Here is a 12,718-nt window from a genome sequence, read left to right on the forward strand (position 1 = left end):
GGTATATATTTCTAACTAAAAAAAAAAAAAAGAGTATATATTTCAAACTGAAGGGATAGATTTACCGGAAATGAGAAAATTAAAACAAAGTCTAAAAAGAATATATCTCAAGAATAAAAGTAAAGTGGAAATGTTAATATTTATTTTAAAAATCAATTTTCAAAACTTATGGGAATAATTCACTAAAAAGTCAAGGAAACTAAAATGTAAAAGTTAATAATCTCTGAATTAGCACTTTCATTGTTTAATATCACTGCAAAGAAAAATATTTCCTTTCACAGTGGAAAATCAGCTGTCAGAATGCTTCAAATAGAGCCTATAATAAGCAAAGAATGTACTGTATCATTTAAAATGACAGGCAAACACCAGCTCCATTCACTGAATGGAAGTGCTGGAAAGTGGTCAATGTTCCCAAATAGTCCTTTATTCCTTATTTAATATCTATACCTAAAATTAATAACTTATTTTTAACTTCTCTATGGAAGTTGATTCCTAAAAAGAAGTCTCTAAGACTATGCTTACACGAAATTGATTAAAATCTTCATGCCATTCTATTCAAGGGTTTTAAGACAGGACTTTCTTGAACTTGACTCTCCACAGTTAATTCCATCTTTAACTCCTACACAAGCTAATCCCCTATAACAGAACACACACTCCTATCAAAGCTTCTTCAAAGTAGGAGGAGATTCTGCAGACTTATGGCTCATTTGGCAATTGCTAAGAAACCTCACAGTTCAGCATCACCTCTGAAGATGGCAAACCTGTACATAAACCTGAATATTCACACCTACAGTGCAGTTAACATGTAGAAAGAAGCCAAAATGCAACAGATATTGCATTTCAACATCCTCAAGTTTCAATATCACAGTAAAGAGATGGAAAAAGACCTGCTTGTGGAACTTTAAGCATCTGTTGAACAGAATTACCATCAATATGAAAAATAATTAAGAAATACTAATTTTTTATGCTCTACATGCACACCTTTACAAATTGTGTTTCTTCGATGTAGTAAAAGCTAGAGATCATCAATTCAGGTAAACTATGGCTTTTGTCATAGATATTTTAAAACATGCATCAGTAAGTGCTCTGGGTAATAATCCTATTGTTTCAAGCCCTGTTTGGTTCTATGTGCTTTGCACCTCAGAAGTGAGCCTTCCAAGGCACTTAAAATATAAGTCTTTTGGGGACTTAAAAAATCAGCCACAATTTACACAACGTAGAATCCCATCCATAAGCAGCCCAATCAATAAGCATTCTCTTTCAACCTACAACATTATAAAAAATTCACAAGTAACCAAAAGCCAAGTTAAAAAAAAAATGCCACTAAGACAAAAATTTACGCCTATCAAATATATAGAGAATGGTTGTTGGCTTTCTATAGCAATAGAATATGGTTTCATTTATTCAGAAGAAAAAAGAACACAAATAAGCCCCCCAAACCTAAGACAAAAACAACCGAGACAAAAATAAAATACAACAAAATCCAAATACACTCCACAGAACTTCATGGGAACAATTTGCACAGTTCGCATCCCTTATCTGTCCTTTGAGGTGAGTTTCTCAATCAGTTCTTGGAGTGGTGCAAGTTCTCTTCTGTCAACCAGGTTAAATTCCTATGCACGATAAAGGCAGAAGAAATAGCAAAGACTTATTATTTACATTTCACTCCGAAGCAGCTTTCCATTAACACTTATTGGAAATTAGCTTTTAAAGTAAATAAAAGTCAAATCTCTTTTTTAAAGTTTCTATTCCCTCACTGTCTTAGACAAATCACTTAACCACTTCTGATATTGTTTTACATATGTAATAATTATAAGATAAATCCTACTTCATAAAATTATTGTGGAGACAAAATGTGATACTGTAAGTTTACCACTTCAAGTAATCCTTGGCACAAAGTAAACACTCAATAACTGGGAATTGCTGCTCTTTGTTAAAAGGTATAACCCAGGCACCATTTAGATATACACTGAGTGGCCAGATTATTATGACCACCTGACGTTTGCAGGCAAATTAGCTATAATTTCGAGCTGAAGTTGCTAGAGGGCCAGACCATTATAAATAGGGAAGCAGTTTGTTTACCTCAACAGTAGAAGTGATTTTTTTCTGAAGATATGGGTAAACAACATGATTTAACAGCCTTTGAAAATGGGATATATATTATTATGAGTGGCCAGATTATTATGACCACCCCATCAGTACTTCGTTGGGCCACCTTTTGCCTTCAATACTGCGATGATTCTTCTTGGCATTGACTCCACGAGATGTTGAAAGATGATGAGAGGAATCTGACACCATGCCTGATGAATAGCACTGTCCAGCTCTGTGAGATTTGATGGTTGTGGAACCAGCTGCCTGATAGCTCTTTTAACTTTGTCCCACAAATGCTCAATTGGATTGAGATCTGGTGGTTGTGGGGGCCACCTAAGCAAGGTAAAGTGTCCCTCATGTTCTTGAAACCACTCCAGCACAATACGAGCACCGTGGCATGGCGCATTGTCTTGTTGGAAGAAGCCATCTCCATCGGGATACGCCATCAACATGATAGGATGAACTTGATCAGCAACGATACTTAGGTATGTTGTGCCATTCAGACGTTGTTCCACACGAATTAAAGGGCCCAAATCATGCCAGGAAAAGATGCCCCAAACCATAACACTGCCCCCACCAGCTTGAAAGGTTGTACTCATGCATGTGGGGTGCATGCTTTCATGCTGTTTCCGCCAAATTCTCACTCTGCCATCTGCATGATGCAACTGGAAACATGATTCATCGGACCACATGACTTTTTTCCAGTGCTCGACTGTCCAATCCTTGTGTTCCTGTGCAAATTGGAGACGTTTTATCTTGGTAACTGCAGACAGCAAAGGTGTTGGAACAGGCCTTCGGCTTCCATATCCCATACGATGCAGTGTACGGCTAATTTGCCTACAAACGTCAGGTGGTCATAATAATCTGGCCACTCACATTCAAATATATCCCACGTTCAAAGGCTGTTAAATCGCGTTGTTTACCCATATCTTGAGAAAAAAAGTCACATCTACTGTCGTGGTAAACAACCTGCTTCCCTATTTATAATGGTCTGGCCCTCTAGCAACTTCAGTGCGAAATTATAGCTAATTTGCCTGCAAACGTCAGGTGGTCATAATAATCTGGCCACTCAGTGTAGTCAACCAAGTAGGGACCAAAATATCTAGCATCTCCGGCAAGTTTCAGACTAAAATAGTTTATGTTATAAACTAACATATCCATAAGCTATCATGAGATGTGTCATTCTGAAGTAAAACTCTGAATAGATTTCCCCTGAACTATATTAAATAGAAGCTGTCTATACTTCTTTTTTTTTTTTAATATATTTTATTGATTTTTTACAGAGAGGAAGGGAGAGAGATAGAGAGTTAGAAACATCGATGAGAGAGAAACATCGATCAGCTGCCTCCTGCACACTCCCTACTGGGGGTGTGCCCGCAACCAAGGTACATGCCCTTGACCGGAATCGAACCTGGGACCCTTGAGTCTGCAGGCCGACGCTCTATCCACTGAGCCAAACCGGCTAGGGCTGTCTATACTTCTGATCTTCTGCCATGGTGGGGCATTCTGCACTCCTAATTTCATTTATTTATTAACATCCATCACGTGCCAAGCACTGCAGTATATACAGGGGGAAAGCATTAGGGGGCATTTAACTGCAAGCCTATCACTACTAGTAAGATCTGTGGGGTCTGAACCAAGAACACAGATAGATATATACATTGCATGACTAAATAAATTTTACATTAAGCTAATATATTGTTAAATAAAACATGTTCTGTTCTTCCACCTTGACAAAATATACCTTCACAGTGACCAGGAGAGCAGATTCAAATTTAGAATTCTCAAGACTCCTCAGAATTCTGCACTGGAAAGTAGAGCCAGCCCCTGACCCTCAGCAAAACTTGCTGATCTCCCAACCACCAGCTCCATCCTGCTCTTCAAAGGGCTTCACATGCATGAGTGTGGACACCCTGTCTGCTTATACAAGCAATGCCACACACCCTCATCAACAGCTGTCAACTGGCTATCCCTTAGGTCTAGAGCAGCGGTTCTCAACCTGTGGGTCACGACCATCGGAAAACACATACAGCATACCAGATATTTACATTACGATTCATAACAGTAGCAAAATTACAGTTATGAAGTAGCAACGAAAATAATTTTATGGTTGGTGGTCACCACAACATGAGGAACTGTATTAAAGGGTCGCGGCATTAGGAAGGTTGAGAACCACTGGTCTAGAGATATACGAATCAGGGATAAGACCTTTCCTCAAAAGAACAGACCCAAGGAAAAGATCTATGCAAACCTTGGAAATACACTTGGGACTATCTGGACAGGAAATTCTGAGGTAGAAGCACACACCAGAAGGAATCTGGGTAGGTATGTTGCTTGCCCTGTGGATTCCTCACTCTGTGGGGAGAAGTACAACTGGAGAAGGGCCAGAGTAGGATTTTCTAAATTGTGAAGCCAGGGGCTTACTCCTTCAAGGGCTGATACTGTATGATGGACCCACCTTTAAGCAGGTCCTAAGATGTAAACAGATTCAGATATAGTAAATGCCATGAATCTATCCCCTACTATTTGCTAAGAGTTGGGAGATATGGTATACTTTGAGATCATACAGTAAGGTAAAAACTAACTCTTCTGGTGGAGGAATATCCTTGCCTAAACCACTAAAACCTGAACTTTGGCAATCATGTCTGTCTAAACCAAAGCACAGATGCAAACTTTAGGATAACATGTTCTTTGTTTCTCTGGGTATCTGTAGATGGAATACCAGAGTGAGGTAATTGCTCAGAGGAACCATTTAGGTATGTTACTGTCTCCTAAGATGTGTTTTGGTAAAACTGAGACACAAAATGTGTGCCTTCAGTGTGAAGAGTGTGTATAGAGGGAAAACAGACATATTTTTCTTTAGTGGAGATGGATCACAGGGAAGGCATTTTAAGTATATATACCCAAAGATATACAAAAACAACACCGATCCAAGCCTTAGACTTCTCCTGCCTACCATAAACCCCTCTCAATTTCCACCAAAGAAAGGCTGGTCAGCTTATCTTTTCCATCTATTTTTCACTCCTGGCTGTTAGTTCTCCAACTGTGATAGCAGGGTGAGACTATCTTCACTCCTCTTAATCTCATTTCTAAGGCCAGTTCTCTGAGAACTAAAAAGAGAAGGAAAAGGGGGTCAACAAAGGAGTCAGATCAAAGACTAATGGACCTCTTTGGAATAGTAACACAGATTTCTCCCTTTGGACATAATGGACAGTACCTAACTTAAAAATTATTCAGAATACTTAAAAATAAAAAAGGAAAAAAGGTGTGATATTCAAAGCTCATTTCTAGGACAGAGGATGCTAAAAAAGTTCCAAAGTAGACTGGATTTGAGGGTTAAGAGGAGTAGGAGGAATGCTAAAAAGTTCAAGAGATCAAGTTCATCAATAGATCTGCCAAACTAGCCAGGTTCCTTACATGGCCCCTCCAGATTAGGCCATTAACTGAAGCAAATCCAAGGAAGAATTCTCAGAGCCATTTTATTTAGACTTGCATGACTTGCATGTGGCTGCTTAGAGATAAATGGAATTCAGAAACAAAAGGCCAGTTCTTATCATCATGGCAAGTATAGAAGAGGAAGACTAGAGAAATAGGGCAAATTTTTATCCTTACAGTATGAATGCAATATTCACCTAAGAACTCTGTAGATAACTAATTTACTAAACAAAAAAGGTCTCCTAATCCAACTTACCTGGACAAAAAAGATAAAGTGCTTGAAAGATGTATTCAGATGCGCTTCCTCCTGAAGCTGGATCACAGGGTCAAAATGCTGATGATAAATGTGAGCATAAACCCTGAAGAGGCGTTTGAGTATAGTTTTTGCCACAGACATGAAGTTCTTCGGGAATGGGACACCTAATAAATAAACAACCCCATCTATTAACAAGGGACAGGAACAAGGCAATATGAGTTTGTTAACAAATGGCAAAACAAGGCTTAAAAGAAGAAAGATTTATGAATTACTACTTAATACACCTACTGTACTTTTCAGAAGTCTTTAACATATCATGAATGAAAATAAATTTCAAAGCTTCTATGGAACAAGAACTAATTTTCAGTATAGCCCTTTAGGCCTCCAACACTTTACTAAAATGAAACAAATGAATGCCTAAGATGGTAATGGAGCTAAAACTCACACTGAGATCCTCAGATTTTGTAACATCATTTCTTTATACAAATAATATATTAATCATGTTCATTTTTGTTTAAAACGCTTGCAATATATTTTTAAAATTTTTTCTATGGGAATTATTTCATTACTACTCCAGGTCTACATTTATCCTGAAAAACAACTGCAATCTCTACTCAATTAGGTTCCTTGCTATGAATTAAAGCACTTTTGCAGCATTAAACAAATACAAAACTAGAATAATACAAAATTCCATATACTTTGGTACTCTTGCTAAATAATCTAGACTGGCAAAACACAAGCCAAACACTGGTACTACTGGGTTCAATGTCATCATTTTACCTACAACTCATCCTATATATCTTCTATATACATATAAAGAGCCAGGGGCCATCATGACCGAACAGACAACCGAACGGATGACCAAACGGATGACCAAACAGGCTGAATGGGACAACAAGGCCAGCAGCCGGGGGATGACCAAACGACTGAGCAGCAGGCTGCACGGGGGTTAGTGAGGGACGACCAAACGACTGAGCAGCAGGCTGCGTGGGGTGACCAGGCCGGCAGGGGGGGCAGTAAGGGTTGACCAGGCTGGCGGGGGGGGCAGTTAGGAGCGAGCAGGCCGGCAGAGTGGTGCTGTTGGGGGCGACCAGGACGACAGAGGGCTTAGTGAGGGGCGACCAAACAACTGAATAGCAGGCTGAGTGGGGCGACCAGGCTGGCAGGGGGGTTAGTGAGGGGCAACCAAACAACTGAACAGCAGGATGTGTGGGGCAACCAGGCCAGCAGTGTGTGTGTGGGGGGCAGATGGAGGTGACCAGGTCAGCAGGGGGGGCAGTTGGGGGCGACCAGGCCAGAAGAGGGTGGCAAAGGGGCAACCAAGCTGGCAGGGCAGTAGTTGGGGGTGACCAGGCCAGCAGGCAGAGGTGGTTAGGGGTAATCAGCAGGGGGGCCAGTAGAGGCGATCAGGCAGGCAGGCAGGTGAGCAGTTAGGAGCTGCGGTCCCGGATTGTGAGAGGGATGTCCAACTGCCGGTTTAGGCCTGATCCTCAAGAGCAGGCCTAAACCGGCAATCAGATGCTCTGACCCGTAGGTTAGCTTGCTCCTGGGGTTCAGCTGATCAGGACTGAGGGAGATGGGCTGGATACGCCCTAGAGCCCTCCCATGGTCGCTCAGAGCCCTCCCATGGTCGCTCCCCGGCTGGCCAACCTCACAAGTCCCTCCCCAGCCCAATCGTGCACCAGTGGGGTCCCTCAACCTGGCCTGTGCCTTCTTGCAATCCAGGACCCCTTGGGGAATGTTAGAGAGCTGGTTTCAGCCCAATCCTGCAGGCCACACCCCTTGGGAGGGCACAGAGGCAGGGCTCATGGCTGGCGAGCACTGCTGTTGCAGCACGAGCCTCTCCTGATGGATCGGGACTGATTGGGCATGAGCCTGTGGCAGGCACAGTGGGACCAAGATGAGCGGAAGCGGCAGGCAGGGGCTGCAGGCAGCATTGGACTGCGGGTTTCGGCCAGATCCCTGCAGGCCACCAAGAGGGACCCCACTCATGCACGAATTCGTGCACCGGGCCTCTAGTTTAAAAATAAGAGTGGCTTGGCCGGTGTGGCTCAGTGATTGAGTGTGGAACCATGAACCAAGAGGTCACTGGTTCGATTCCCAGTCAGGGCACATGCCCCTTGTGGGCTCAATGCCCGGTGGGGGGCATGCAGAAGGTAGCCTATCAGTGATGTTTCTCTGTCATCGATGTTTCTATCTCTATGCCTCTCCCTTCTCTCTCTCTCTAAAAATCAATAAAAATATATTTAATAAATAAAAATGACTGGTCATTCCCTGGCTGGGTGGCTCAGTTGGTTGGAGCGTCATCCCATAAACCAAAAAGGTTGTGGGTTCGATTCCTAGTCAGAGCACATACCTAAGCCATAGGTTCCATCCCCAGTCGGGGTGCATATGGGAAGCAACCGATCAGTTTCTCTCTGACACTGATGTTTCTCTCCCTTTCTAAAAATCAAAAAAATAACATTCTCGGGTGAGGATTAAAATATATTTATATACTAGAGGCCCAGTGCATGGATTCGTGCACTGGCCTGCACCCTCTCGCAATCCAGGACCCCTCAGGGCATGTCAGACTGCCAGGTTTTGGCAAATCCCCGCGAGAGGTTGGCTGGCCAGGGGGAAGGGACCACAGGAGGTTGGGCGGCTGGCCGCGGGAGGTGGGCTGTGGGAACGCACTAACCACCAGGGGGCAGCTCCTGCATTGAGCATCTGCCCCCTGGTGGTCAGTGCGCATCATAGCGGCCGGTCGACTGGTCGTTTGGTCATTTGGTCTCTTAGGCTTTTATATATATAGATATTATAAGTCATAAGGAAACATAGCACAAACCAAAATAAAGGGATGCTAAATAGCATGCTTACACACTTCAAAATGATCAGTTATGAAAGTCCACAAAAGACTGATGTATACATACTCTACATTAAAGAGGGCTAATGAAACATGACAACCACATGAAAAATTATTAAAAATTTTCTTTCATTGTAAAGAATATTATTGGGAAAATTTGGAAAATCTAAATAACATCTGTAAATTACACAACAATTGTATCAGTGTTAATTTCCTGACTTTGATAATTATGCTGTGATTTTCTAAGGAAATACACATTGAAGCACAAATGGATAAAGGGGCATCCTATATGAAACATTCTTAAAATTTTCAAAAAAGTCTTAAAATTCAGTCAAAAATAAACATTAAAAATGCAGGGTGGGGCAAAAGTAGGTTTACAGTTCTTCGTATGGAAAATAATACAGTAATCCTAATATATAAAAACACAGGGCCCATAACGACCGACTGGAGGTCAAACACTGGAAGTCAGTGCTAGGTTGCCAGAGGCCCGCAGAGAGAGGCAGGGTCTGATCCGCAGCCTCCGTGGCAGCTGTTGATCAGCCCTTGCCTCTCTCTTTCTCTCCAGGCTTCGCCAGCAGCCCCGCCTCTGTTTCTCTCCGGGCCTCCACAGGGGGGCTGTTGATCAGCCCCGTCTCTCTGATCAGTCCTGGAGACACTGACTGGCATAGAAACCGACCAATCAGAACCAAATCTGGGTGAACTGTGAGGAGCCAATGGCTGCATAGGGGGCAGAGCTTTTGATGTTGACTGGCATAGAAACCGACCAATCAGAACCAAACTGGCCGGCAGGGGAGGGCAGTTGGGGGCGAGATCAGGCTGGCAGGGGAGGGCAGTTGGAGGCAAGATCAGGCCGGCAGGGAAGGGCAGTTAGGGGCGATCAGGCAGGCAGGCAGAGAGGTTAGGGGCAATCAGGCATGCAGGTGAGCAGTTAGGAGCGAGCAGTCCCAGATTGCAAGAGGGATGTCCGACTGCCGGTTATCGGGCCTAAACCGGCAGTCGGATATCCCCCAAGGGGTCCCCAATTGGAGAGGGTGCAGGCTGGGCTGAGAGAACCCCCCCTCCGTGCACAAATTTTGTGCACTGGGCCACTAGTTAGTAAGTAATAATACAAGAATAAACTCTGTGTTTCACATACTCACAACTATATATCTACTTTTGTCCCACCCTATACATATAGCAGATAAAAGATAAGTTGAGGGCACTTATCCAAAACCATTATGATATATAAATAAAACGCCTTGAAAAATAGACCTTTAATTACAAATGCTACAAAGCAGTAAAATCATTCAATAAATGTGTTTAAAACAATCCATAATAACAACTATTTATATTACTGTCTCTCCTCCACCATACCAATTCTCCAAAAATTAAGAGCATAAAATATAGACAAAAAGTTATTTATTGCTACAAGAAAAAATTCTTAGTTTTTTAAGAAAACACAGTTGTAAGAAGTTTGAGAAGGTAAAATCTTGTGAACTGTCTAAATGTGAAAAATTTCCACTTGAAAGGCTGACTCTTAAGAACAAATATGAAAGGCACTGGCGGGGTGCTCAGTTGGTTAGAGCGTTGTCCCAATAAGCAAAGGTTTCAAATTCAAACTCCAAACCTGGTTACTGGACTCTTGTAATTATTATCACCCAAACTAAGCAGATCTCAGCAAACTCATACAAGGGTACATATAAGAAACAACCAATAAATGCATAAATAAGTGGAACACCAAATCAATGTTTCTCTCTCTCTTCTGCTCCCTTCTTCTCTCTCTCTCAAATCAATTTTTTTTAATATGAAAAAGCAAAAGTTAGTTACTAACCAGCCAACCCTTCAAATCATGTTTTCTTCTCACCTAGTTTGATTTCAGTCTGTAAAATTCACACCATTGGTCATAAATTAAAACTCTCTCTTTGCCACAAATATAATGTAAAACTTTATATAAGGCATACAAGCTCCTTCCCTAAACAAAAAATGGATATGACTGTTGCAGATATTGGCTGCCAACCCAATAACCAGTCTTTTTTTTTCCATAACATGGGCCAGATTTTCTTACTGTTTGAGGTACACTAATTTCTCATTGATTAAAATATAAGGTTTATCTTAATGATAATGATAAACTGGTATGAAAAGATAGGATGTTTTTAAATGTATAAGATTAGAAATATTTTGATAAATATTGTAATCTAGTATGGTTCCTGGAATAGAGAGAAAATAAATTCTAGAAACATAAAATTAGATAAATCATGATCAATTCCAATTATACAAAACAATTATACCTATTTTTGAAGGAAATAATGTCTCATCATCCAACTGGTCCTGAACCCAAGTCATCAAGTAATCAATATACTTTGGTGCAGAGCACTTAATGGGCTTCTTTATGTTTGTTCCATCTGCCCAATGATACTCATATCTGTATTAGAAAGATAAAAAGCACACAGAATATTAGTATATACCCATACACAGTTTGTATATTTTTATATGATACATGTATGTGCATTATGAATGAATACAGGACATGTTTTAAACAATATGTTCCTCCAAATAAAGATTTTTGCATTTAGCTTTCATTTATTGATTTATTTATTTATTACTGATTTTAGAGAGAGAAGGGGGAGAGAGAGAAATATCGATTTGTAGTTCCACTTATTTATGCACTCACTGGTTGATTCTTTTATGTGCCCTGACCAGGGATCGAACCCGCAACCTTGGCATATAGGGACAACACCTAACCAGGGCCACATTTGGCATTTCAATTTAATGATTTCAAATGGTTACTGTACTCTTTTGCATTTATTATGACACAAACTAAGCAGATTTCAGTAAACTCATTTTTTTTTGTTTCAATGCTTTCCTCTAATGTTTTAATTTGATTATACAACTTTCTTTCATATATAGAATTTAAATTTTAGAATCATACATTGTCATAGTAGAAAACCTAGCTTACTTCCTTCCCACTTCTATGATGATCATCCTTAACGTTTTTATGGCTATTTTCTTACTTCAAAAATATTTCTCCTTATACAGTACAATTCTTTACAACTTGGGGTTTTTAACTTAGGGTTAAGGATAGAAGAAGGAAAAGAGGGAGGGAGGAAGGAAGGGAGGAAGGGAGGAAGGGAGGGAGGGAAGAAGGGAAGGAGGGAGATCATTTTTCATGTATCTTTATAGAAGATCCTTTGGCTTTGCTCTTTTTTCATTTTGTCTCTTTAATATATGATTTCAGAGAGGAAGGGAGAGAGCCATAGAAATATCAATGATGAGAATCATTGGTCAGCTGCCTCCTCCTGCACGCCCCCTACTGGGGATTGAGCGGCAACCCGGGCATGTGCCCTTGACCAGAATTGAATCCAGGATCTTTTAGTCCACAAGCCAACGCTCTATCCACTGAGCGAAACCAGCTAGGGCACCTCTTACTTTTAAATAATTAGGTAAATTGTTCCTATACCAGCTATGTAGATAAGATTTCTGTGGGAAAATGATCAGAGCTGTAATCTAAGTGGCAGTAATTCTCCCTAATTCACAGGAATGGGATATTGGTGTAATATCAGAAGACCTCCCAATAAAATGCTAGTCAATTACAAAGGGGAAGAAAATGACTAATTTGAGGTGAAAAAACCTTGCAGACACTAACATGATAAGGTAATTAGGATAATTAGGCCTTTTAAGAGATTACAGTCAGGCCTGCTATATTCACTCTTTTATGCACAAAGACTAGTACAGGGAAAGACTGAGGAACTATTCCAGACTGAAGGCACCTAAAGAGATACGTCAAATAAATGCAATACATATTCATAGATAGGATCCTGGAGCAGAAATGAAAAACTGAGATATATTGAGATAGCTGGTGAAATGTGAATGGTGTCTATGAACTGGAAGAAGTGGTTTAGAGAATTTATATGCTGGTTGTATAGAAGAGTATTCCTGCTTTTAGAAAATACACAGTTGAATATATAGGCATAAAGGGATTAGCGTAATGTCTATAATTTAGTCAAAAGATTCAGAAAAAAATTAATGTTAATGACTATACACATAGAGAGGAGTGATGAAGCATGCAAGTTAATAATTGAGGAATCTGGATAAAAGAGATATGGGAGTTCTTTGTG

At 40.8% G+C, this 12,718-nt stretch overlaps 1 protein-coding gene across 1 annotated transcript in view; it reads right to left on the reverse strand.

Moving 5' to 3' along the window:
• Positions 1-1,364: 1,364 nt before the first annotated feature.
• Positions 1,365-12,718, reverse strand: part of MOB1B (MOB kinase activator 1B) — a 46,088-nt gene continuing 34,734 nt past the window's right edge. Inside the window, exons 5-7 of the mRNA XM_023758658.1 lie at positions 10,892-11,025; positions 5,783-5,946; positions 1,365-1,613 (exon numbers count right to left, since the gene is read on the reverse strand). Of these exons, the coding sequence (XP_023614426.1) occupies positions 1,536-1,613; positions 5,783-5,946; positions 10,892-11,025 (376 nt within the window). The 3' untranslated portion in view covers positions 1,365-1,535. The remainder of the gene's footprint in view (positions 1,614-5,782; positions 5,947-10,891; positions 11,026-12,718) is intronic.

Source organism: Myotis lucifugus, unplaced genomic scaffold, assembly GCF_000147115.1.
Source record: "Myotis lucifugus unplaced genomic scaffold, Myoluc2.0 scaffold_136, whole genome shotgun sequence".
NCBI lineage: Eukaryota > Metazoa > Chordata > Mammalia > Chiroptera > Vespertilionidae > Myotis > Myotis lucifugus.